Genomic DNA, 24,709 nt, shown 5'->3' with positions numbered 1-24,709 from the left:
CCGGTACTTCAAAATGCAACCTTATTTGGAAATCATGCTGTTGCAGAGGTAATTAATTAAGTTAGGATGAGGTCATAATGAGTAGGGGTAGGCCTCTAATGTGACTGATGATCTTATAAAACGGGGAAATTTGGATACAAACACACACAAGCAGAACACCGTGTGAACACAAAAGCGGAAATCAGGGTGATATGTCTACGAGCCAAGGAACACTAAAATTTCCACAAACCACTGGAAGTTAAGAGACAGGCATGTAACATGTTACCTCTCACAACCCTCAGAAGGACACGGGATTAATATCCAGAATACATATTTTTTTAAAAACTCCTAAAACTCAACAAAAAAACACAAACAACACAATTCAAAAACAGACAAGGAACCTGAATAGGCATTTCTCCAAAAAAAAGTATATGAATGCTCAATAAGCACATGAAAAGGTGTTCAACATCATTAGTTGTTAGGGCAACGCAAACCAAAACCACAGTGAGATAGGACTTTGCACCCACTATGATGGCTGTTATAAAAAGACAGAAAACTACAAGTGTTGGAACCATTGCATAACCATTGCCGGTAGGAATGGAAAATGGTGCAAGCACTATGGAAACCAGTTTGATGGTTCCTCAAAAAGTTAAGCATTGAATCACCGTATGACCCAACAATTCCACTCCTAGGCATACACCCAAAAGAATTGAAAACAAGACTTCGAAAAGATATTTGTGTGCCAACGTTCACGGAAGCATTATTCACGGTAGCAAAAGGTGGATGCAACCCACATGTCCATCAGTGCATGAATGGATAAACAAATGTGGCATGTAAATACACATATATGTGAATTTATTCAGCCTTTAAAGAAATGAAGCTCTGATACATGCTACTCGGGTCAACCTTGAAAACACGATGCCGAGTGAAACAACCAGACACAAAGGACAAACGTGGCGAGTCCCACTGACCTGAGGTGTCTGACCAGGCAAACGCGTGGACTCCGTAGAACAGAGGTCGCCAGGGACTGCAGGAAAGTAGAAGTGGGCAGTCGTGGATTCGCAGTTAGTGTTTGCTGTTCGATGAAAAAGTTTTGGAAATAAATAGTAGTGATGGTTACACAGCATTTTGAATGTACTTAATGCTGCCGAATTGAACACTTAAAAATGGCTAAAACAGTAAACTTCATGCAATGTGTATTTTAGTATAATTTTTTTGAAAAGCTCATGAGAAGATGTCGAGGCCTGTGAGGCTGGAATGCAGAGGAAAGGAGGGGACATTCGGTATCTAGGACTAGAATCCACAGAAATTGTTCGTTGACTGGGGCTGGGCGTGTCTGGTGTTGAGACCTTGGGTGACTCCGTGTGACATTGTCACAACTAACCGATGACACAGACTGGAGGTCAGGGCTGGAGTGCCGGGCCAGGCCTATTCAGTCACAGTCCCTTTGTATTCAAGGTGTCTGTGGGATCTCATGGTATAATAAAAATGGGATCTGATGGTGACATCAGTGACATCACCCCATTTACCGTCATAGACGACTCGGCTGAAAACATAAACAAGCAAATAACTGACATTTACTGGTCCTGCGCGAGGTACCAGGCACCGTGTTGAGCACGTTGCACGCGTGATTTAATCCTCTCAACGCCCTGGGAGACGTGACTGCCTCCTCTCACACGCCGTACGCTGAGCCGCGCCAGTCGTTTGCTACTGCCTAAAAACACCCTGCACTGTCGGACCCCAACACCTGTGTTCATTTCTGATCCCTAAGGCCACAGCGCCCTTCTGCCACCTCCCTGCCCAGATTCACTTCCACGCATCCCCCAGAGCCCCCTCCAAGGCCACCGGTTCCACCGAGGGCTGCAAGCTGCCTCGCTCAGCGCGGATCATGTCCCCCCGGTCCCCACTTAGTCTCCTGAGAAGCGGCCTTCAGAGTGATGTCTCCCCGGTAAGACTGTGGGCTCCTTAGTCTCTGAATTTCCATCCACACTTCTCAAAGCGCCTTTCCTGCAGAAGCGCTCTGTGAACGCCGGTTTTTAATGAATGGATGAACTGAGCTTTAAAAGGGAAGTACGTAGCTAAGGTTACAGGGAACCTCATCTGTACCTCAGGAACAGAACTCAGACCCGCTGGTCTCCCTGCTACACTAGGGGCTTCTGTCTTTCCAGCTCTGCGTAGAAATTTGCATTCTAAAATCAACGCAGTCCGTACAGGGGCGCATCTGGGTTCCTTCTGCCGTATTAAAAATTCACGGCCGGGAATACTGGGGGCCTCGAGGCTTCCTTCCACTCATTTACTCTCTCGTGCCCCGACTAGACCACGTGATGCATAAAGGAGGGAACTGGCTCCTTTTAATTTCTTGCTGTATACCTAATTTCGGGCACAGTGCCTGGGACGTGGCAGGTTCTTAATAAATATTTGTGGAATGAGTAAGGAACCCACTACTTCTTACTGAGAAGCCCCCAAAGCTATCGAGAAGAGTGAGCAAACCCTGCTCTCTCGTTTGCTGAGCTAAGGCTCGTCTCTCTCACAGGCAATTAAATTACCCGTCCCGCATCCATCGACGCCACACTCACCTCTCTCGTGCGTCTCTGATAAGAGCCTCCTGTGTCAGGGAGAGAAAAAAACCAAAACAGTGTTAAAGCTCAGCCTGACTTCTCCTGCATACCTAAAAAGTCTTTTACTGCACTGTCTGCCGGACCTTTTCCCAATCCTTGCCCAAAAGGAGCTTATCTCTATAATCCTGTCCTACATAACGATTCCCTTCCCCTCATTTTTCTTTTCCTTCCCCGCCGTTCCTAGCCAAGCGCCCCTCGCTGTTCTAATCCTGTTCGGCGTCTCTCAGGATTCCTTGACACGGTCTTATCGATGTTGAACCCTGAAGCTGGACATCAAAGGAATAAAGCCTGCAAAAGTATCGATTCTGTCACAGATGTGCTCACTACTCCGTGTCCCAGATCTGTGTGTGTGTGTGTGTGTGTGTGTGTGTGTGTGTGTGTGTGTGTGAACTGCTCTCCCTTCGGCCCGGGCACCGAGCCTACGCTGAACAAAACATCAAGCATCTGCAAGCGTTCTCGGCTACATTTTTTAAAGACCTTATCTGCGTGCGTCAGCGAGTGCGAGGGTCTGTTCTATTGGAACCGGATGCACCTGTTCGTCTTGGGGCAGCCGAGCCTGTGAGCAGCGGAGAGGGCCGGGCGCGAGCGGAGAGGTGGGGACCAGCAGACCAGAAGGGCAGGCAGAGGCGGAGGAGGGAGGCCCGACACGCATCTCGCCTCAGCTGCCGGCCTCTCCCCGCGTTGGACTCCCGGCGTTTCCTCTCTGGCACGACTTCCTGATGGAATTTACACAGATGCAGACAATTATGCCTTTGAAACGCAAAATTTGGCTTCCAAAGCAGCTTATCCCATTGTCTACACAGATGCCACTCGAGTGAGAATTTGGGAAATTCAAGCGTTTAGAAAATGGCATCCTCCATCTGTGCCAGGCCCTTTCGAGCTCAGAACATTCAAAAACAAAACGAGGCTGTGGGCCAGGCGTGGGTGTGCACCCACGGGCGGTGGGTGGCCCCCTCGGGCCCAGCGGCCGGAACATGCAGGCAGCTGCCTCTCCTCGCACGTGTGGTTCGGAGCTGCTGGACTCCAGTGAGGGGAAGCACGGTGTCCTGCGGTTGCCGTCGGTATAAATCGACGCTGGTTCTCTAAGAAGAGTGTGTCTGTGAGTTAAACGGCCCGAGAATGAAGGGAGGCCTGGCCAGCCCTTTCCGGCAGCCCTCGGGTCAGAGGCAGCGTTGGAAAACAGCTCCTGGGGCTCAGATAAGGAGATCAGATAGGCGCTTTCCAGAGCGTGCCAGGCTCAAGACAGCGACAGCAAAATCTGACTCCCACCTTCTGGGTGTTTCTGTTTCACTGCAGAAATGCCATCACACATCAAGAAATTGGTTTTACAAAAGGCATGTTTTAAACTTGGCTCCGCAACTTCCGGAGGGAAGTTCCTCCCTGGTACTTGTTTCAGGGAAGATGGAGAAAACGTGAAAGAAATGAGAGTGAACCAGGAGCCTCCGCACCCCCAGCCAGGCCCTGCTGTCGGATCTCCCCGGCCACTGCCCCGCGTTGGCAGCGGGGGGAGCAAATGCTTTTCCCTAATTCGGGATTCAAGTCTGAAGTCCCTGGGTTCCAGGAAAATGGATACAAAAGTGCTCCTATGTATACACTGACGGCTTCGTTAGTTTTTGCAAAAATGCCCATCACTTTCCTTGGGTTCGAAGGGTCCGTAGACCAAAGCGGGTTAAGAACTGCATTGCCCTGTACCCCGCATTATTTCACAGTTCCCGTCATCGGGAACAGAGACCCTAAAGCAGAGGTCGGATAGTGGAAGAATGAACCTCACCTGCTGCCTAATTCCCTGAATAAAGAGACCAGCACCCACCTAGCTTCCCTCCTGAATGACATCATCCCAACCTCTCTCCTGGATAAATGACATACGGACCAGCTCTCCCACCACCACCATCTCTGCCCGTTCATTCATTCATTCCTTTCCCGATACGCGGTACATTTCATATCAGCCTTCTCCCTGCCCGCCCACCCCAGGAGGAGCAGGCCGGGTTCGGGTGTTCTGTTGCAGATGGACTCCCCACCGTAGCTGCTCCCTCCAGGGAAAAGAACCTGGACTGAAACTGGGTCCGTCTTGTTCTTGTTTCCATTCTTAAAAACACCTGCAGGGATTGTCATAGTCCAGGACTATATAAAGGCATAAAAAGAATCGAGATGATGAGTCTGTCTAAGCCCACACACCTGGGCAGCCAGCCATCGACACGGTCCTCTCTGCGGCAGCTGCGGTTCTGACGGCGACACTCGCAGGCAGGGAGACAGGACAGGAGGACGGAGCTCTGCCCACACTCTGCTTCTGCTGCTGTTGCCACCCTCTCCCCACCCCCAACTATTCAGTTCCGTACATCAATACTAATACAATAATTGAAAACACTTGCTCTCTTGTTTCCACTCTGCAACGTCTCGAGGTTGAGGCTTTCTGCAGAGAACCGTCATCCGGCACAGTTCCACAGCGATCGTCCTGTCTTTCCTATTTTGCTGATACTCCAGGGCGATATTTTATTTATTATCCAGGAGAAACGCTAAACCGTGACAACAGGTGTAGACCATGGTGATCTTTGGTCCCATTCACAGCCAAAGGGAGCCGAAGACCGCCATCGTCTGCGCAGAGCCGCGCGGGGCCGAGTGATCCACTCTGCCCCGCCACCCGCTGCAGCGGCGCTCCCTGCCTCGCGTGGGGTCTCTCCCGGCCGGGCTGCGACGGTGGAAGGTGCTCTGAAGCAGGAAGATAACAAGCCCCAAGTTAAGCACTACCTGAAACAGAAAAGTCTCCCATTTTACAGACACCGTGAACTCCAGGCCACTCCCTACGTTGCGTTACCAACATTCCTTTGCTGCGACCAGCGGCCGTGTGGCTACTTGACCATCCCATGTTCTTTCCACGTAGAGCAGACCGTGTTTTATTTAACGCCTGCTTTTCTCCAGAAATTACAGGCAAATTCAAGGCCTCATTCGATAGTCGCTTTCGAGAGCTGGCGACACAACAACACAACCCAGCCCCACGTTCAACGTTCTATCTTCTTCCCACAGATCCGAAACGTGGCGGCAAACCTCTGCGTGGACAGCAAGCACGGCGCCACGGGAACCGAGCTGCGGCTGGACGTCTGCGTCAAGGACGGTTCGGAAAGGACCTGGTCTCACGAACAGGTACGTCGGCTCCGAGGAGCCGTGGCAGCGGGCGGGCACAGTGGGAACGCACCTCCAGATGGTGCTGTGGGACCCCGAGAGGGGTGGTCTGTCACTAAGCAGCCCTGTAGTTAAGCCAGTCACTTCTGTTTCTCTTCTCAAAGCAGCCGTGATAACCGACTAAGATACGGCGTGCAACTGTGCCTGCAATAATGGACATGCTGGTGGAGGTGTCGATGGTGACCCTCATCTTACTTCCTTTCCCAGAATGACAGTTTTCACAACACAAAGAGCCTGTCGTGCTTATTGGACTCTTCCCACTAAATGTCAAGGTTTCAGTGCAAGACTCTGTTGTTCTGTGTAGTGAGACAAACACTTCAGACGGACTCCTTGTTGTTGTAGCGGTTGTTAGTCGTAGGCATGAAGGGTGACTCTGAAGCAACCCCACCCCGGCGTGGGCTCCGTGAGATACTTTAAGTCCGTGTATTGCTCTTGATGGAAAAACATTTCCGTGCAGCTCAGTGTACGTGAGGTGTGATTGCTAACCCGCTCGGAAACCTGAGAGTCCTGTAAGCGGCTTTCCTTGCACTGTGTCACCTGCGAAAGAGAAAAGAGAGTGGGCAGAATTATGGCTGCCTCTTTTTGGTGGTTTAATTGTAAATCAGGAACTATTTCAAAGGAAACTATAGAAAATACCACAGCAGACATTTTTATACATCCGTCACACGGGATTAACAAGTATCGACATCTATTGCCATATTTTAAGAATAAAAATTTAGAAACAGTGGAAGCCCCTCCCCCAGGCTATTTCCCCGGGTTCAGGACCGTCTGCCCCGCCTGTGCTTTCAGTTTCCCAGAGTTGTCCATCGTGCCTCCACCGAAAACGTAAGCAAGCACTTCCCAGCACGGCGTCACTGCTCTCCCGTAGCTGGAAAAGGCCCACCACGCCCAGCCTGGGACGTGAAAGAATTGTCGGCTGCACTGAGATTCAGTATGTGGGCACCTCCCTCCCCTGCTGGCTCCCCCTGCGTCACCCTGCAGAGCAGCGTGGTGTTAGGGGAGCAGCATGGCCCGGAATTCATTCGGTCAGTCCACGCTGCCCCTCCTCCAACCACTGATCTGTCCTCGTACGCTCACCCACAGCCCCCTGGTGTTCTAGAAGGACTGTGGGCCTTGCAGTCAGGCCAACCTAAATTTGAGTTTAAACCATGTGGCGTTGTGAAATTGTTAAGTTGTTCTAGGCTGTAGTTTCTCCATCTTTAAATAGAGGCAGAAATGCCCGCCTCACGGACAGGGCTGTTCTGACAACAAACAGTGTCTATGATGTCACAGCTTCTTGCACGGGGAGCAGGAGCGGAGTAACGCACCGTCCTTTCTGCCTGCTCACACGCACCCACGAAATCCTTCATGCTAACACCAACTAGGGCCAAGGCAGCTAGCTGTGACGTTGGCTTCACTGATTATTCCCAGCATAGTCACTCGAACTATCCTGCAGTCTGTGGAAATTGCCAGATGGGTTTTAAAGAAGCCCCCGTGGCTCCAGGATCTACTGACAGGATAAAACATCGGTGGAAACTGACTCGGCCCCTCCCTCCTCTGTCTGTGTCTCTCAGCACCACGGGGGTGTTATCAGGACCCCAGTAACAGGGTTGGACTGTCACCTCCAGCAGGCAATTCCGACTTCAGCTTGGGGAACGCGAGAGAAGGCTTAAGCGGCTATCAGTAAGATGGCAGCTAGAGTGGAAAGGCATATTTTTTAAAGAGAAAAAGGAGCAAGCCCTAAGGAAAAGCTGCTCTCTTGGTCTCAATTCCCCTCCGCCACCTCTGTGCAGCCCAACCAGGAACCACACCCGGCCAGCTGGGGACAGGACGGGGGTCTGAGCGCCTGAATCGGGTTTAATATTTCTCTCCAGTAATGCTCTAGAATGAAATCCGCTCTGGCCTGAGGATTTTACATGACAGCTGAAAATGAATATAAACAAAACCGACTATATTGCATACACTTTAAAAATTATTGGTTCATTTCTTTTCCTCTCAGGCTAAACTGCAAAAGTCTATGGCCTGTAATGCAAGAAATGGTCACCAGAGGGCAGCACTAGACAAGCAGAAAACGCCACATAGGCTGACCAGAAAGATCAGCGAACGTAGCTCTCTGAAAAGGAGATTTCTGATCTCCGGAGATCCTAAAAATGGAGCTATACAGGAAGAGTAAACAAGGTTGACAGGAGGTAAAAAAAAAATACATCATATTTGAAACATGTACCACCACATATTGACTTGGAGGTTAAAACATTACAAGCTGCTTCCTTCTGCAGTAATTAACTGTCAGCTTTATTCAATACGTTACTCAGTGACTTATAAGAATTAGGACTCATTCTTCCACATGTAGATTAAAATTCTTAGATGAGAAAAGATGTATATCAGAACACGAACATTGTGAGCATTCTTTTTAATTCAGACGAGATCAGGCACATTCAGGGTGGCCTGGCAGTAGACAAGTATTCTTTTTAATTCAAAAGCATCCAAAGAACACCAAAGGGGTGCTTATTAGAGTTAAAATGATCCCTTTTCTTTCCAAAAAAAAAAAAAAATCAAGTGGCAAAATACGACACAAATAAATAAAATTGCTACATGGGAAATAAAGAAGAATCCCTGGAAGCTCCTATATAAGAAAATGCCTTCTGTTGCAGAACACCAGAGATGACTAATCCGCTTCTGTGAAGGAAGCAAATGCATGATTCATTTTTCCAGGGGAATCTCTGTAGCTGTTGGATATCACTGTCGCATTATGCACTGGTGCTCAGTTTCCTCTAGGGACCAAGACAAAAAATAAAAATAGATCCTAATAAGACTGTAAGGTCTGGAAAGAATACTCTCAACTCCTGTTGCGAGTCCAGGGGGGAGGAGCGGGGGGCCCTCCTTGGCCTGGTTTGGCTGTTGCCACTCTGCAGGCCCAGCGGGCAGCTGCGCCTCTGTTGTGCAGGGAAGAAGGCATTGCCCCGGGCCTCGCATCCGCTGAGGAAGCAGCCAGCGCTCCCTTTGCAAGACCTGGGGGGGAGACACGCAGAGATTGGACCAAGTCAATGCATGCAGTGGCGAAAGGACAGATTCCTTTCCTTTGGGAAAAGTAGTCTCACTGTGAGGTCAGAGCATGACGATGGGTACAAACTGCAGGGAGAAACATGCCATATCTCAGATTTCTGCAAAACACTTAACAACGAAATAAAATATAACTACCTGCAGAGAGAAAAAACATTTTCAATTGTCTCAAGTAAGGTAGCAAGAGTAAGATAATAAGTGTGTGTGTAGTACCAAATCTAGCGAGCTTATTCATTTAAACCCAGGCAAAACACTACAATGAAATAAGAGTTACCATTCTAAGTCTGTATTTAAAGTATCACTTGAAAGAAGAAAGATGAGAAATAAACATCTAAACTGAGAAATTCGAGGTTGAAAAAAAAAATCAGGGGTTATTGTACAGGAAACCTGAACAAAATCTAAACACCCGTGTCAGTAAGAATAACCCAAGGGAGAAGACAAACTGTGAACGTCACAGTAGCATTCCCCAAAGAAAACAACGAACATAGTGCCACGACGTCTGCTTGTTTCTGCTCCGACAAGACTGCACGCGGGAAAGGGTGCCTAATGATAAAGACTCAAGGCCTGATTGCTTTGACAAGGCCGTTAGGATAAGATGAATGGCAATGAAAAGCACTTCAAAGACATAAGAGAGAAAAACGTTAGCCAATGGTAGGTGCAGAAGAACAAAGCGATTGATAGAATCTAAAGGTGCCTCACCTGGGATGCAGGAAAGTCATCACCGGGCAGGAGTAACAACAATTACACATAAAACACTGTGGCAGTTCCAGGCCAGCAACCAGTCTGCAAGTGTAAGAATGATCGTCACATTGCAATACCAGAAACCAGACGCAAAAGTTACCTGAGGATGCCCTGATATATAATCGTGACAACAGATGAATGAATTTGTCCAAAGGGACAGATTTTCCTGTGTTTGCTATAGTTTTTAGGACTTAGCTGATCCATTTAATAAAAAGTATGAAAAGATCGTCTATAAAAGCAGCCTGTGCGCTTGAGGTACGGCTAGGGCAAGCCGTCCAACCTCCGCAGGCCGGATTTCCCCCAAGTGCCCAACAGGAACGGCGCTAAGCAGTGATTACAATCCCTTTCGAGAAGCTCTGGCCTTCAGAGTGCACAAACATCAAAAAGAGAAAGAGAGAGACAGAGACAGAGAGGAAAATGGATAAACAATCAAGGCCAGTCGTTCCTGCACTGGTCGAACTGCCTGCACTACAAGGGAAACATGATGTTTAAATAAAATGAAGGTTTAATCAAAGCCAGTGGCAGGTTTATAGACTGGGAAATTTCTATTCCAATGACAGGCAACTGAATCCAGAATCATCAAAGTTGAAAGTTCAAATAATAATTATCATTGATGTTGTTGTAATGAGACACACAGCACAGATTCATTTGAGATGAAAAAGACCGACGCACTGATCTCGACGGTTACGTAAACATACTTTCTGTTCATATAATGAGTACGAGTTTTATTTATTCAATAAAAATTGTGTTGATCATCTACTATGTATCATAAATTGATACATGTGTAAATTGATATGTGTGTCAAGGTGCTGGATAAAGAAGATCCAATTCCTGCCATCAGGACCTGACTGTCCAGTGAGGGGCAGAGGAAGATGAGCAGGCAGTCGGATGAGAGAAGGAGGGCGGGAAGGCGCAGGCAGAGAGGACAGGCCCTCGGATGAGCCGAGGCCTGAGATGAAGCGTAAACGCCTGAGGTTGGCTGGTGCACGCTGCGTGTCCGGCCAGCGGGACTCGCATGGACAGAGTCACGGCAGGGAGATTGCAGCCTGCCCCGTGCGTCGACTACGAACGTGAACTAAAAGGAAGGGGTGCGGCTGGAGAGAACAGCAAAGGCCGGATCGTGGAAAGCTCCTCAGAGAGCTCGGACTTTGTTCCCCAAGGTTTATGGGAAAAGGCGGTGGGACTTTAGTTTGGGAGGGAACACGGTCATCAAGCAGGCGTTTCCCACAGAGCAGGAACAGGGCGGAAGGGGAGAAAATCAACTGAGTTTGGAACGTGTTGAATTCGGGGTGTCAGTGGGACGTGCAGCTGGGACACTGCATGGACGGAACACAGACGGCGAGTCGTCAGCAGGTCGGCGAGAGCGGAGCTCAGAGTGTCTGCGACCACGCAGGGAGGGTGGCGCAGCGTCGAGGGACAACACTGTGCTGCAGAGATGGACGTAAGACAGGGTGGGCCAGGTGGAGTCACGGCGTGATCAAGGAGCACAGTTTTCCAAAGCCGGGAGAGTCGTGAGTCCTCATTGGAAAAGAGTGATTCAGATTAGAAACAGCTGCATAGACACTTTCCCGAGAAGTCGTTCTCCTGAGCAGGATTTAAATAAATCTAAAAGTGTCTCAGCCGGCTGGGTGGTGTGGCTCACACCTGTAATCCCAGCACTTTGGGAGGCCAAGGCGGGAGGATGGCTCGAGGTCAAGAGTTCAAGACCAGCCTGAGCAAGAGCGAGACGCTGTCTCTACAAAAAATAGAAAAATGAGTCAGGCTTGGTGGCGCCTGTAGTCCCAGCTACTGGGGAGGCTGAGGCAGGAGGATCGCTTGAGCCCAGGAGTGTGAGGTTGCATTGAGCTACGACCGTGCCGCTGCACTCCAGCCAGGGCGACAGAGCAAGATCCTGTTTCAAAACAAAGTCTCAGTCTGCAATCATATTTTAAAAAAACCTCTAGGAAAAGAGACTACACTGTTGCTGTTCGTGAATCTGTTCCAAATGCCTAACCTGAAACCCCTTGCCCTTCTATTTAAAATACTCTCTTTTGTCTCATATTCCAGAGAAACAGAGAAGCAGAATGTAGTCGGTCACTGTTACTTCCATATGTTTGATTTAGATCATTTCTTTCTTATGTTCTTCAAGCCACTGAACCCCGTTCTTTCCACTTTCCTTCAATGGCCCACTCCGGTTTTTGTTGGCATCCCTGGAATGTTGCGGCTCCAATAACTCAATAAAATGCCCTTCCCCTGCAGGAGTGTTTTTTGTTTGTTTCTTTGTTTATTAACTTAGCACACTGTAAAATCAATCTTAGTGCATCACATGTAGCATTTTTATCATAATATCATACAAGGGGACGGACAGGGCAGGATAGGCTAGACCAGGATGGGAAAACGTTGGAGGGACCATCAGAGTCTATTAAATGCAGTAACAGTAAATATCGGTTCGTGAACCTTCTGTTTGGGCTGGAGTCGGGGCAGGGCTGTGTGTGTGTGAACTGCATTTCTTACCGTGAGTTATGCCCTAAAACTTTCTGCACTGCCCTCAGAATTACTCTCCCCAACACTAGGAAATTAATTTCCTATTCTTTACTTCACCAAGTTTTGCTTTCCTTTAAATTAGATTTTTCAAGGTATTAGCGTCAATTCATCTTTACTCTACTCTATCTTTTTTTTTTTTCCAGTTCATCTGCTATTCAGGCTAACTGTGCAGCATTTGATCCGGTGACATTTTATCTAAACGTAAAACGTGAGGAGTTTTACTAAAGACTTTCTTCCTCTACCTCTCCTTCCTCCCTCCCTCCCTCCCTGCTTTTCCTCCTCCTTCTCCTTCGACCTCCCCCCATGTCGTCCTCTGTATTTTTCCTGGTACCTGAATGGAAACTCCTCGTTTGCATTTTTTGGCAGCCTGGGCGAAGGTGCAGCGGTTGCTGCTACAGCGCTTCACCGTGCAAAGACAGTCTTCCCGGCAGATGACGGAGCGGCAGTGCCACGTCACTCAAAGACATTTGTTTCCCCCTGCTCTGGAATCTTCTCCCCAAAGCAAACTCACTGCAGCTTTCTGCTCTTGTTGCTTCGCCAGCTCTTCACGTTCGGGTGGAGAGAAGATATCCGGCCTGGGGAGCCCCTGCACACCCGCAAGTTCTGCTTCGACGCGATCTCGCACCGCAGCCCGGTCACCCTCTATGACTGTCACGGCATGAAGGGGAACCAGCTCTGGGGCTTCCGGAAGGTAAGGGTCAGTTCGTGGGGTTGTTCTCAAACTGCCGTGGCTAACTCAAACTTTTCTTTGAAAGCACTCTGTTTTCATTTAAAGTGTGACCTGGACATGCACCCACACATTCGGCTCACATACTCGGAGACCACCGGCAAGGACGAAGGGAAGGACAGCGTGTAGGAAGGGGACGTCTGGCTTTTTATGCTGTGTGTGCATCCCTCACAATCAGTAACGACTGATTGTTCTGGCTTTGAGCCAGGACGGGTCCGCGTAGCCGGGCCCACTCCCAGGAGAGGGAACCACGTAGCCAGCACCCATACACAGACACGATCCTCAACAGCCACGATTCTCAACACCGCAGGAACACACCCATCCATCTGCCACGCAGCTCACTCTGGGAGGTGTCTGAGTTAAGACAATCACTTTTAAACAAATATTTATACAGCTATGTAGACATAATTGCTGTGACTCGTATACGGAGAGCGACACATTTATGAGATGGCCAAAATTCTGCCCGAATGTAGCCAAGAAGAACGTATTTGGGAAATGTAAAAGCTTAAAGACTTATAAAGTTAACACTTGCATAATAGAAACAATCATTCAAAAACTAATGTAGAGTCACATTTTGAGTTAACAAATGAAGAGCCACTAAATTACCGCTTTAACATATTTTCATTACACTTCCTCTTGACAACTTTTTAGAATACTATACGAAATTATTTTCCAACTTCTCTGCTTATTGAGGCAGGACTCGACTATTGCTTAGCAAGTACCCCCTAAGCTCCATCCTGTCCCCAAACCCGCAGAACGGCTGGGGCCTCTCCAGCCAGGGGGAAGGTGCCCCCGTTTGCCTTTTCGAGCTGTGGCACAAGCCAGCCTGACATTGGCCACAAGGAAAATGAAACGCCCTCCACCTTAGTCGTGGGCTCGGCTAGCCTGTGGCTGAAGCAAGGTCAAATCACAGAAAGCCGAAGAGAGGAAGCTGTGGGGAGTCAGTATGGGGACACTGCTTGGGACACTCGTCCCCTCACTTGAGGAGCATTCTGCTTTAGAGGTCGGTGCCTAAAGCTGTGCTCACTCCTGGCGCAGTTGTTAGTGGGTTTATGCCACGTGCGGTCCACACCCCAGCGCCTGGCGGACTCTGGCTGTGCTTCCAAACAAAGTACACGGCAGCCGTGGCAACGCCCTTCCACAGAACCATCTAAAATCGAAAGAGCTAATAAGAAGATGGTGTCAGATGAAATATGGAGGGGGGAATTGTCGCAACAGGAGAATGTCGTTGTTTTCTTTAGAAATGTATCGTAAATGATCAATCTTATCAAACTCTTTTGCTATTCGGCATGATACAGTCTGTGTGTGGTGCAGTAAAGTAGTGGGTTTTTTAATGGTTGTATTCTGACCTTAAAGGAGTTACTTTCTGTGCACGTCAATAAAATGCCTCATTTGCCATTTGCCCAGTATGTTGGTGGTCCCTAATGAACAGAACACTTCTCATTACTGTATATTTATAGCTTGACAGACAGACCACTCAATAACATGCAATTAAGCCAAGAAAATACAGTTGTTTTCATTAGGGAGCTTACAACAGCTTACAGAGGGATAAGACCAACTAATGCACAGAGCTCCTGGGGAGGAAAAAACAACGGGCTGTGGTGATTTCAAGAGGCAACTCTTAGGAGCTTTAACACTGTAAACCTTTCCAGGGCCCTCAGGGATCTGTGAAAGGAAACCTCTAGATGCAGCGGTGCTGTTGCTCTCTCCTCGGGTCTCGCAGCCGGTGGCCCTGCATTACTTAGCGAAAGGTTGCACTCAATGTGTATTTATATACAAGCGAGGAATTTATACTTAATCAGGAACATGCCAAAGGCTCAAAATGGAAAGTTTATGAAATATCTCATCTTGGTCGATGATTCAGCCTATTCAAATGTACCTGCTTTAGAAAATTCCTCTTGTTTTTTCCAGCGGCTATGCCCAAGGCATAAAAAACTGAAGCACAAGGAGAAGAATCTCTCTGGGGAGCTACCTTGTCTATGCAGATGCACTACTTGTCTCTAGGGGCTTCCAACAGCTTAGCAATCTTTTGAGGCTGCTTTGGAGCACCCATTTTATTAGCATATTCATGAGTCAACCCAGGTCCCTAAAACTACTGATTGCCTACAGGGCTGTGTGGGCCGTCGCCTAAGTTCCTAAGGTCATCATCATCATCATCATCACCTGACTGGGAAGGAGGCGCTGAGCTAGTGCTTTGCACCCATTACCTGAAACCTCAGAACCACCTAGGTACTGCTGTATACAATTTACAAGGAAGAAACTGACAGCAGCAGATTTGTGGCAGAGCCAACATTCAAACGCAGGTGAATCTGACTTTAAAGTCTCTACCCTTTCTCCTGCCATGCTCCTAAGAAATAAGATCAATATTCCCTAGGAACTCTCCCCAATTCTTGTTGGATTCAGAGCCACTGGTACCAGCCACCTGCTCTCTCCCAGCTCCAGGGAGTCTCTTGGAGGGAGAAGGTGGCCAGGGCCACTGAGCTTACGTGGGTGAAGGTGTGGTCAGGCCCCACTCTGCTCTCGGCAGCTGTCAGCGTTCGGCTATTTTCACACGTGGCCCTCTGCCCCCGGGAAAGGAGAAGAGCACCCTTAGTCTGTGATACTGCAACTGTGCTCAGTTGCGCAGCCGTATCCCGCAACAGCAGGTGCCCAGGGTGAGGAATCCCGGTCTTGCTTTCGTTTACCACCAGGGGGATCCCTGTTACAAGAACGGTGAACTGTTGCAGCAACCTCAGTAAAAATATTTAAGTCATCACCTAACATCCAAAGCAAGAAACTCTCCTCTTCCTCAGCCCCCACATCTAACTGGTCACTAAGACGTGTCACCTCCTCCCCCAGCCATCTCCCAAATCCATCCCGTCTTTGCCGTTTCCACAGCCCTACCGTGGTGCAGGCCTTGGCATCTTAACCCCGGGGTTATTGCAATGGCTTCCGAAATGGTGGCCCCGCCTCCTGACCTTCCCCTTCCCACCCATATTCCATCCCGACGTCAGAGACGGTGCCCACAAAATCCGGTCATTGCATTCCTCTGTTTTATAGTTTCACCTGGTTTCTCAATGAGTAGAAGATAAAGTACCTTCCCCTCTCAGTTCTCATGCTGATCTTTCCAGTCTGGTCCTAGTCAGGCCTAACACACCCTAATGCATCGTGAAATTATAACGATCAGTCTTAAATAAGTTATTTTACATCTATGGCTACTTTCCACTTCTTCATCAATGCAACAGGGACAATAATTAAGTGAGATAAGCTATGCAAAACTCTAACACAGTTTCTGACCATACGATCGAATTTCCATCTGTGCGGGTGACAATGCGCGCTTTACATTGACAATCGCGGTGGAGGTATACCCTGATATGCCAGATCACTAAAGCTATCTCTCCTACGCAATGTTAACTGTTGTTATCCCCCCAAAATTAAGAGCTATTGCCCATGCCCTTTTTTAAGTAAACATTTTATTGATGTATAACACATGTCTTAATTTGGGTTTCCCCAGACATATAACCTAAAGTAAGAATTTGAGTGCAAGTGGTTTATTTGGGAGATGACCACCCCCCCTCCAAAATCTTGGTAGGGAATGAAGAAGTGAAATGGGGAAGGGGTGGGAGCCAATAAAGGGTTATCAAGCAGGTACCGTTGCAAGCGACTGGAGCTCAATCCTACTGAAGAGCCCTGGAAATGGTGTAGAGCTGCAGTCCCCAACCCCCGGGCCGCGGCCGGGTACCATTCGTAGCCTGTCAGGAAAACCCGTGAAACTGGTCCCTGATGCCAAAAAGGTTGGGGGCCGCTGGTAGAACACACATCAGAGAGCAAGCGGTGGGGTGTTTATACACCAACGGTGGGTATGAATCTGTGGTTAGGATTAGCTCCTGACGGGAGTTTATTCTCCGACACCTCTAACCTGCTGCTCTTACAGACACAGCTATTCTTGAGGCCACAGGAAGTCCTTAGCAGAGAGACGCAGTGGCCACCCAGCTGGAGATTGGGCCAGGGCGCACTGGCACGGGAGGGCCTGCAGGGCTGTGGGCAGGACACAGACGCGTGTGACAAGCCGGTGGCTCCGCATCGTCACGGACACTTGGCATTGTCGGTTTCTGTTTCTCTTTTTATTCCGTGATTGTAAAGTGAGATTATGTTTGTTCACCATTTTGGATGTCTTTGGGAAGGACCTGCTCGAGTCTTTTGACCATTTTTAAACGTGGGTTGTCTGCCCTTTTCTTGAAGATTTTTAGGGATTTTTTAAGTATATCTCGGTACAAGTGCTTTGTTGTGTGTGTATTGCGACATCTCATTCTGGTCAGTGTCCTGCCTTTTTCTGTCTAGTGGAATGTCTTAAGGAAAAGCTATTCTTTGTGATTAGTGTTTTTTTGTGCTCTGTTTAGGACATCCTGGCCTCCACCAAACTCATGAAGATAGTGTTCTAAGTCATCTTGGGAAACTTTGTTGTTTGATATTCTACCTTTTGGTATATAATTCCCTGAAAGATTTCTATGTGTGTAATGTAAGATAGGGGTTGATTTGTGTGTAGAGAGAGATAGAAATAGAAGACGCAATAAGTCAATCACCATTATTTAAAAGAACAATTTTCCCCACTGCACTGAAGGGGCACTTTTGTTGCAGGGCGCGAGAATTTACATACACTGGTCTGTTGTTAAATTCTCAAGTTTTTACCACCTGACTAAATAGTCTTGGCCATGCAGAAAGTGAGCTAATGCAAATAAACTAACTTAAACCTAGTAAGGGGCATAAACAAAACCCACAGCCACCATCACTGTTGGTGGTAAAATGTTACAGCTTTCCTACAGAGACTGGGAATAAAATAGAATGTTAGCTATAATCATTTCTGTTCAACCTTGTACAGGATATCCTAGTCAGTGTAATCAGGCAAGATAAAAAACTTAAAGGTACAAGAATTATAAAGGAAGAAATAAAGCAGTATATTCACAGATGACATGTTTGGGTATTTGGAAAAATCCAACAGACTATGCAGCTAACCTACTAAAAAATGAGTAAGTGTATTTAGCATAGCCCCAAGACGAAAATCAGTTGTCTGTATACTAGCAACAAAAAAATAGAAAATGAAACTTAAAAATTATTTCTTGGTGACCATCACCAAGAAAAGCATCAAATAACTAATGGAGTTATCTGTTTCACAAAAGATAGGCAAGACCTATATGCAGAGAACTGCAAAACATCACTACGGAATTTTTAAAAACATAAAGGGATCTATCATGTTCAAGGATTATAAGACTGAATAGATTGAAGACGTCAGTTTTCAAATTGACCTACACATTTAATGCCGATTCAGTCAAACCCTAGCAGGTTTATCGGTGGAAATTGATAAACCGATCCTAAAATATATATGAAAATGAAAGGGCCAAGAATAGCCCAGAAAATCTTAAAGAAGGAAAAATACCAAATATTAAACACTATACAAGCACCAGGTATCCAAACATCGTAAAGGTACATTATTAAGGTACATAATTATACCAGCGTGCTATTGGTGCAAGGGTAGACTGACTGAGGCTCTCCAGAAGGTGGGGGCTGGGTATGGATACATGTTGAAAGCTCCCACGAGGGTCTAAGAGGCAGTCGGAGGGAGAACCACTTTTCTGGCTGCAATTGTTACCTACTTTCTTTACCCTCCCCCTCCCTTCTGCTCCAGTTGGAATTTGCCCCCACCTGTATTTCTTTACCATTCTGTTTCCTCCTTTGTACTTGTGCCATTGTATTATGCAGAGTTACTCCACACAGGAACTTTTTAAAACATTTCTCCATGGCCTGCCTAATAACTGCTATATGAGGTTCCTAAATAAGCATTCATCGACTGGCTCGATGACCCCCTGGGGGAAATTACTGATATGAACTCCTTCTTCATGACCCCCAACCAGTGCTGGATAAACCTTAACACATCGCTTTGCCTCAAAACCACATACACAACCTCCCCAAAGAAAAAAAGTAAAAGACTTTAAAATAGTTTTCTCAGTTGCTCTCTGGGGTGTTTTTATAGTTTAACTTCCACAAGAAAGGACTTGAAAATAGCATCAAACAGGAAGTACAGGTAAGAAAGCACCTGCCAGGCTAAATTGATGACAATGCGACAGGCCCGTTAGTTTCAAAAGTGAGTGGGTGGAATCCTTGTCATGTGCCTGCATGTGACTGTTTATTGTAACCCACGATATATGCCAGGGCTGTCACCTCTCTGCTCTCAAAGTGGGGCTGGGTTTTGAGATTCCAGATGGAGGGCCACAAGGTTGTTATTTTAAATCACTCTGGTCAGGTATTGATTTAGGAGGACCAAAAGTGAGGAAAGTATATACATGTTCAACTAAAAGGGCACGTAATTAAACTCTGGTTCTGGTACATGAAATCCCTACAGAGTCCCAGACTGGTAGTCAGACTTGGGCAGTCAGTCGTACTCTCCCAGGTCAGCTCGTTCATTTCTGGACAGTCCCAACTGTTAGAAAGTTCTTCCCTGGCCTTTGGTACCACGCAGATTAAGTTTAATCTGTTTTACTTAAGACGGATCTCAAATATTTAACAACACTTGCCTGGACTTTAATCTTTACTTCCAATTAAGTGGCCCAACTTGCTGCCACTATTCTTCTTATGCCTTAATTGGGATCTACGTCAATTCCTTGGACTCTCATTCCTAACGCACTCCGGTTAGTCCGAGAGCAGCGCAAGGCCTCGCGTGGAACACGGTGTTCTCGGTGTGCTGCAGCCAAGGAAAGTCAGCTGAGTTTCTGGCACCCTCTGTTATGAGCCACGTTTCTCTTAATTTATCGTGAGTTCATTGATTTTCTGCCTTAACTTCACATGCTTGGCTTCTTAATGAGCATTCAGTATTTGAAAAAAACAAAAAGCAGTCTTTGTCTCTTGTTCTGCTACACACAGTTTTATACTTGTATAGTTCATCTTTTATATTCACGTAGCTACCCATCTGTTTCTATTAAATTCTACCATATTTACCCCAACCTGGATTCTGACTCATCCAACCAACTTCTGAGCGATCGAACTAGTTCTGTTCCATCCACAGCATCCACTCATGCCCTCATCTAGGTGGTTGATCTCGGTGCAAAGTCAAGAACTGAGCCCTCTGTCATATGACAGAGGTGACAGGGGTTCATTAACGAGCGTTATCGGGAGGCAGTTTCTCAAGCAGACACAAATTCGCCCAACGGTAATATCTTCTGGGCCACCCTTCTCCAGCTTGCCCGTAAGAGAACAAGAACGGACGTTTTAAACATCTTGCAGAAAGCCATGTGCACAAAGTCTTCAGCGTCCCCCTATTTGTAGCAGGGACCTAAGTCCCTTTACCTAAGAAACTGTGCTCCTTCTGCAGAGTATTTCAGTTCAAACTGACAATGGAGCTACCTTGTCAAAGAAGAGTGAGGTTAACCCCCCGGGGGGCTGCACGTGCCCCCAGCGAAGAGCTGCCTTTTCAACAAGTTGTGCTGTCGGCCCATTCCGTTTTCATCTGTGCGTCCACCCCGGCTGCAGCCGCTTAGTTGTCACAACCTTCTCCCTTTTGCCACTTGAACTCCGCAGTACTCGTACTGGCTCCCGTCGTACCTAACGTACCTAGCTGCCCTTCTCGGTCACTCGGAACTAGAAAGGCTCTGTCAGGACCGCCTCGTGCTCTTTCTTGCATAAGGATGAAGTCTCCCCGAATTGAATGCCTGCCAAGATCTAGACTGTCACACGGAAAAAAGAAATCTCGGTGACAGGAACTATGAAAAATTTAAATGAATGTTTGCTGAGGAGGGCAGTTTTTCCCTGCTGTGGGCTGGAGCAGGAGTGCTCTCTGCTCAGCTGGGAAGGAGGATACAATGCAACTCAGAGGACGAAAGCACAGCTGGGTCCACTCTGGGGCCTGGCTCTGACACCTTGAGAAACTTCCTTACTACGAATTTCTGTTTCCTCATTTATAAAATGGGGATAGTATAATAATAATATCTAGTTTAGCAAGTTATTCTGATGACTAAATAAAATTTATTTATTTATTTTTATTTCAGAATATTACAGGGGTACAAACGTTTTGGTTACATGACTTGCTTTGGTACAGTTTGAGTCAAAGTTATAAGTGTGCCCATCACCCAGATAGTGTGCATTGTACCCATTAGGTGTGAATTTACCAGTCCTCTCCTACCCGCCCCCACCTGCTTGATTTCCTTTGAATTTTACTGTCATATGTACACATGAGTGTTGATCGTTTAGTTCCAGTTTAATAGTGAGTACGTGTGGTGTTTGTTTTTCCATTCTTGCAATACTTCACTTAGGAGGATGGTCTCCACTTTCATCCAGGTTGTTACAAAAAGTATTAGTTTACTATTTTTTATGGCTGAGTAGAACTCCATGGTATACATGTACCACATTGTGCAAATCCACTCATGTATTGATGTGCACTTGGGGTGTTTCCACATCTTTGTGATTATGAATTGTGCTGCTGTAAACATTCGGGTGTAAGTGTCGGCGCCACCATTTGATCCAGCTGTCCCACTACTGGGTATTCACTCAAAGGAAAAAAAGACATTTTATATATATATGAAGAAGATACTAAATAAAATTTAAATGCACCTAGAGGATGGCATATAAAAGGAGTTCGATTAATGTTAACTATTACTATCCCATGTGTTGGACAAGATATCTTCTGATTTGATTTTAACTCTCCATGTAGATTTACATACAGGAAAAGATGGGATAACTAGTCATTTCTATATTATTCATTTCTTTACTATTTTATTTAGCTATAGCTGAATGTGAGAATGAAAATTTCATGAGAGCAGGGATTTTTCTCTGCTATGTTTCATTCAGTACGCCGGCACCTAAAACACTGCATGGTGCATAGTAGGTGCTTAGTTAGTGTTTGTTGAGTGAATGAATAACTGAATCTGGCTTCCCGCTTGTCCACATGCACTGTGTCTTCTGGTTGCTTAGGTGGTTTAGGTAGGAAAAAATGAGGAAATCTGGGTAGACTACTTGGCACTGCCTGACACACAGATACACACTGGATAAGCAGTAGCTATTATGTTCACATGACTCCTCACAGGTTTACTGAGGGGAGATAAAGAGATACGGACAGATGGAAACATATGGGTTTTCTCTGCTTAGAGAGCTTTCAGGCTAGGGGAGGCAGACAAATAACTACTTATATAAATTAAGTGTCTAGGATACCAGAAGAACGTAATCTCTGAGCACTGTCCAGGTCGGAAGGGCAGGGAAGGCTTCTCTGATAAACTAACTTTTAAATGGAGACCTCAAAGATGAGTCGGAAGTAGACAGGTGAAGAAAGTGATAGAGAAAAGATCCCAGGCATACACAGCAACTTGTGCAAAGGTCCTGAGGCAGGCAAGATCTTGATTTTCTCCGAAGAACAGAGAGAAGGCGGTTGACAGGCACAAGCGTGAAGGAAAATGGTGAACTGTAAGGTAAGGCCAGACATCCGGCTGGGGCAGGTCTGCACAAGACCTTGGGGACCATGCTAAGAATTCAGCTTAGAGAGTGGGAAGTCTCTGAATGGCTTGAAGAGCAGGGATCTAACACATCAAAACAGATTTTTTTAATGATCCTGGCTGCTCTGCGGAGATTTGAGGGTAGGTCGTGCACGTCAGTTGCCTGTAGCCCAAAAGAGCTGGGGAGAGGAGCAGAAGGATTTGCAGTTTGCCGTAGCCGGCACCGTCTCAGCACGCACCCGGGACTCCGCCAGGGCATGAAGCAGCGTTCTTCCTGATTGGCTAAATTAACCACTGATGCGAGGAGACTAATTTTCTCCTCCTGCGAGGAATTCTAGCTGTCAAAGAAGGCTGCTTTGTCCCTTTTATGCCTATCAAGGTGTTATTTGCACGCTCCCAGATGCCAGCAGTAAAAATAGGCAGCAAAAGCCCACCTAATTTGTCTTGCTTCCAGAGAGCTCAAAGAATAGTCATCTATCAACCTCCTCCTTCTCCACAGCCCTAAGAGGTGGGAAAGCAGATCTTTTAATACTTACCTCTTCCCACTCTCCTCCTCCCCATCCACTCGCTGTGCAGACAGCAAACCTGAGTCACTGACAGACGAGTGACCATCAATGATCATTGTCACAGATGAAGCTGGGAGTAAAACTAGTCTCATAATTCCAAGCCTTCATTCTCTCATATCCGTATTAGACACAAATGGTATTGAACATGAAGGAGAGTTTTTCTGGGTTTTTCGTTTGTTTGTTTGTTTATTTTTGAGACAGGGTCTTGCTCTGTTGCCCAGGCTAGAGTGCTGTGGCGTCAGCCTAGCTCACAGCAACCTCAAACTCCTGGGCTCAAGCAATCCTCCTGCCTCAGCCTCCCGAGTAGCTGGGACTACAAGCGCGGGCCACCACGCCTAGCTACTTTTTGTATTTTCAGTAGAGACAGGGTCTCACTCTTGCTTGGGCTGGTCTTGAACTCCTGACCTCAAGGGATCCTCCTGCCTCAGCCTCCCAGAGTGCCAGGACTACAGGTGTGAGCCAGGGCACCCGGCCAATATGAAGGAGTTCTCCCTTAGAAAAGCATCCTCTTTCAGTCTATATTCTCTTATAATTAATTTTTCTACTTACATGGAAGTGAATGGGAGAGAGCAACTGGCTTCTCCCGCTTACACAGAGGAGCTACCCTGAGACCAGTCTCTATCCAACCGCTCACTGGGCGTCAACAAGCCCGACATCCCATGAGCGTCTCTGGCTCATCAGACCCGAAACAGAAACCACCCTCATTCCCGCCCCAATCCTGCCCCTCTTTCTGCATTTCTTGCCTCAGTGCTGTCTTCCCTCCAGTCGCCCGCCCCTTCCCTCTACCTCAACCCCCACATCCCACTCATCAGAACGCCCCAAGCTCTCAACTTCCCAAACATCCCCTGGAGAGATCACGCCCGGCTCAACCCCAGCCATCCCCATCGGTTCCGTTTCTGCGTCAGCTGCGACTGTCCTCTCGCTGCAGCCCAGCGCCTGCCTTCCTGTCCACCTGCCCCTCCCCGCCACTCTAGCTCCGGAGCCCGCGACCCCCGGCTGCTCCTCGCACTGCGCCCCAGGGCCTTCGTGACGCGGCCCTGCCCGCCTCTCGGCTGCCACTGTCCTGAACGCTCCTCAGGCTCCAGCCGTGCCGGATGACACGCTGGTCTCCTGCACATGAGCGGCTTTGTCGCCACTGGCTCGTCTCCTGCTGCTCCCCCGTCCCCGGCCTCCTCTCTGTGCCTCCGACCACCAGGGTGCAGGGGCCGGTCCCTCTGTCCGGAACCCTGTTCACCTAGACGTTTGCATGGCCAATCCCCTTCCCTTCTTCCCAACTACCCGAATGTCACCTCCTCAGGGAGGCTCGCCCTGGCTGCTCTATTTAAATTTGCACGCTGGCCCCTCACCTGGCACTCCCGGTCCTCCCGACTTCCTCGGTTGTGTTCCTATCCCCTCTGAGCAGGCCGCACCTTTACCTGTTACACTCCTTGTCTGTGGTCTGCGCCCCACGCCCGCCCCCACCCCCGCCTCCAGCTTGGAAGCTCCAGGAGAGCAGGGAGTTGTCTCATTAGGCTCATCAGTATGTCCCCAGCATGTAAAACAGCGCCTGGCAAATAGTAGGTGCCCAGTACGTTTTTTGTTGAATACACAGAATGCATACACCTGCATGTTATTTCACATTTTTTTTCAAGTATTCTCCCCTGTATCTGAAATACCCTAATTCATCCCATTCACCCTCAACTACAATCTCATTGACGTTTTTTTACTTCAAACATTTCTTGGTTACCTGTTGGTCTCCCCTACTTCTGGGTCAAGGGATGCATCGTAGGTTACCTTTCTACGCCTCTCTCCTGATACATACCAGAGAATAAAGGGCACTTAGTCAGTATCTATTGAACTCAACTGACCTGAATAACGTATCCTAGGCAAAGGGCCAGAACACATAAA

The 24,709-nt window shown here is 47.6% G+C and overlaps 1 protein-coding gene across 1 annotated transcript in view; it reads left to right on the top strand.

The window, feature by feature from the left end:
* GALNTL6 (polypeptide N-acetylgalactosaminyltransferase-like 6) overlaps positions 1 to 24,709 on the top strand; it is a 215,371-nt gene that overhangs the window by 184,506 nt on the left and 6,156 nt on the right. The window contains exons 6-7 of the mRNA XM_012651657.1: positions 5,619 to 5,735; positions 12,619 to 12,768. Coding sequence (XP_012507111.1) covers positions 5,619 to 5,735; positions 12,619 to 12,768 — 267 coding nt within the window. The remainder of the gene's footprint in view (positions 1 to 5,618; positions 5,736 to 12,618; positions 12,769 to 24,709) is intronic.

Source organism: Propithecus coquereli, unplaced genomic scaffold (assembly GCF_000956105.1).
Source record: "Propithecus coquereli isolate 6110/MARCELLA unplaced genomic scaffold, Pcoq_1.0 Scaffold36, whole genome shotgun sequence".
NCBI lineage: Eukaryota > Metazoa > Chordata > Mammalia > Primates > Indriidae > Propithecus > Propithecus coquereli.
Note: the sequence above shows the minus strand (reverse complement) of the source record. Positions and strands in the feature narration are given on the sequence as shown.